Source organism: Loxodonta africana, chromosome 7, assembly GCF_030014295.1.
Source record: "Loxodonta africana isolate mLoxAfr1 chromosome 7, mLoxAfr1.hap2, whole genome shotgun sequence".
Taxonomy (NCBI): Eukaryota; Metazoa; Chordata; class Mammalia; order Proboscidea; family Elephantidae; genus Loxodonta; species Loxodonta africana.
Genome location: NC_087348.1, coordinates 22,938,626 through 22,941,392, shown reverse-complemented (window position 1 = coordinate 22,941,392; position 2,767 = coordinate 22,938,626). Strand labels below are relative to the sequence as shown.

The 2,767-nt window shown below is 37.5% G+C and overlaps 1 protein-coding gene across 1 annotated transcript; it reads right to left on the bottom strand.

The window, feature by feature from the left end:
* Positions 1-571: 571 nt before the first annotated feature.
* LOC100664628 (olfactory receptor 5D18-like) lies at positions 572-1,513 on the bottom strand. The gene has a single exon (XM_064289016.1). The coding sequence runs from the start codon at positions 1,511-1,513 to the stop codon at positions 572-574; it is 942 nt and encodes a 313-aa protein (XP_064145086.1).
* Between the last annotated feature and the right edge of the window lie 1,254 nt (positions 1,514-2,767).

Sequence of the window (2,767 nt, the reverse complement as noted above, 5' to 3'; positions counted from 1 at the left end):
TAATACCTCTTTTATGAAGATTATTTCTAATGTCTCTAAATGGATTTGAACTATTCCTTGCTCAAACCTTTTAAGATATTTCTTCTAGCCTGCCTTTTACAGCAGCCCCATTCTTTATTGTGTCAGCATTACCACCAAATTATGCATTCCTTGAGGACAAAGCCTATGTCTTACCTTTACTGCCATTTGTAGATATGCCATCAAAAAATGTGTGTTTACTGAGAAACGACTATATTCCAAGTACTTAATGAGAAAGTGGGTTGAAATTAATGTTTATTCAGATTATGCAAGGTGCCCCACATATCTATATTATCTTTTGTTCCTCACTATCAGATTAGGAACCAGTTAATGTTCTCACAATTTGCATAGGTTTAAAACTGAAGATGAGAGAGATGCCGAACTTTTCCTGCAATGAAGAGACAAAGCCAAATTTAGTCTTTTTGAAACATAATCCACGTACTCGCCATTGTGCAAAATTAAGTATTAATCTTAAATGTATCTTCTAAAATGGCCTTTTTGGACACACTTTATTTTTTAAAGGTTAGGGACAAATTCTACTAAAATAATATGCTCAATAAGAAAAGACTCGAGTGTCCATTAACTTGCTGACTGTATTCTTGACATCCTTATTCCTGAGACTGTAGATCAAGGGATTCAACATGGGGATCACCACTGTGTAAAACACAGAGGCAACTTTGACCGTGTGCCTGGAGTTTTTGGAGTTGGGCACACAGTAGAGGAAGAGGATGGTGCCATGGATGATGGTGATGGCAGTCAGATGAGATGCACAGGTAGAGAATGCCTTATGACGTCCACTGGCTGAACTCATTTTCAAGATGGTGACAACAATAAACACATAAGAAGTGACAATGATGAGTAATGTACTCACCACATTAAATGTAGCAAAGATGAAAACCAGCAACTGGCTGAGAGAAGTATCAGAGCAAGAAAGGGAGAGAAGTGAGGAGAACTCACAGAAGAAGTGATTGATTGTGTTGGAACCATGAAAAGATAATTTCAAAGCAGAACATGTGAGTATCAAGGAACACCCTGCTCCCCATGTATATGATCCCGCCACCAGCATAGCACAGAGTCTCTGGGACATGGCAACTGTGTAGAGCAGAGGGTTGCAAATGGCCACAAAACGGTCATAGGCCATTACAGCTAATAAAAAGATTTCAGTCACCACAAAGGTACAAAAGAAAAAGAATTGTACTACACATTCTAAAAATGAAATGCTTCTGTCTTCTGCAACTAGGTTCCCCAGCATTTTGGGAGCAATGATGGAGGAATAGCAGAAATCCACAAATGAGAGGTGGCTGAGGAAAAAGTACATGGGGATGTGAAGTTTGGGGTTAATTTTGATGATTACAATCATCCCAAGATTCCCTACAACAGTGACACTGTAGATGGCCAGAAATACCAGGAAGAGGGGAACCTGCAGTTCTGGGCAATCTGAGAAGCCCAAAAGGATGAACGTGGCTGTGCTTCTATTTCTCTCTGACAGTAACATGGCTTCAGTTTATTGAAATCTGAAAGTCAGTCCTGGAAATTAAATAAATAAATAAACATAGTAACGATACAGGAAGCTTAATCAACTATCCTTTGCTAAGACTGGAAAAGATGTCTCTTTCAGAATCTATGTGTTTATTAACTAATAAATGCTAAACCAAAATTAAAACATGATAACTATTTTTTTTTAATTTTCTTAAGAAAAACTATTGAATCGAATTTTATTTAAGGTCTTGAGTCTAGTTTTGTATTTATGAATACCTAAAATGAGATTTAAGGGTTGTATAAAAATTCATTGCCATCAAGTCAATTTTGACACATAGCAACTCTATAGGACAGATTGAACTGCCCCACAGGGTTTCCAAGGAGCAGCTGGATTCAAACTGCCAGCCTTATGGTTAGCAGTCAATGTCTTAACGACTACACCACCAAGGCTCCTGGGATTATATGGTAATTTTAAATCAAATCCTCACTTAACACTTTCAGTTCTCCTTGAATATTATAAGCTCATAAAAGACAAGCCCCACCTGATGCAGTGGCAAATTATGTCAGTTCCATAGTCAATAACAAAAATCAGAATTGTCTAAATTATTTTATCAACTAAGACAGTACATGTACACACTACGGACATAAAGAATGGACAGCCTTAACACTTCCCATTTGTGCTTTTATTGTTAATGCTGCACAGTATGCTAGCCTTTGTTTTTTTTTATTTCTGACACAGTAAACCTGATACCAAAATAAATCTTAATTAATTTGTTTCATCAGCCTAAGTGGTGCCAATGGTTAATGCCCTTGGCTGCCTATCCAAAAGTGTGGAGGTTTCAGTCCACCCAGTGGAGCCTTTGAATAAAGGGCTAGTGACCTACTTCAGAAAAGTCAGCCATTGAAAACATTTTGGAGGATAGTTCTACTCTTACACATATGGGGCCATCATGATTTCAAGCTGGTTTTTTTTTTTCTTTTTAATGTTTTTCCAATTAGGAAATCCTAAATTCCAGTCAGGACCCTGGGCAGCTCAGTGGTTAAAAGTACTCCACTGCTATCCAAAGTTTCAGTGGTTTGAACCAACCAGCTGCTCTGCAGGAGAAAGCTATGGACTTTCTTCTGGAAAGATTTACAGCCTTGGAAACCCAGTGGGGCACTTCTATTCTGTCCAATAGGGTACTTTTTTTTTTTTTAAGTTCCTATTCTTTCTCATTGCTTCAGGAATAGAAAGAAATTAGAACAAATGATAAAATAAAAATATTCTGGT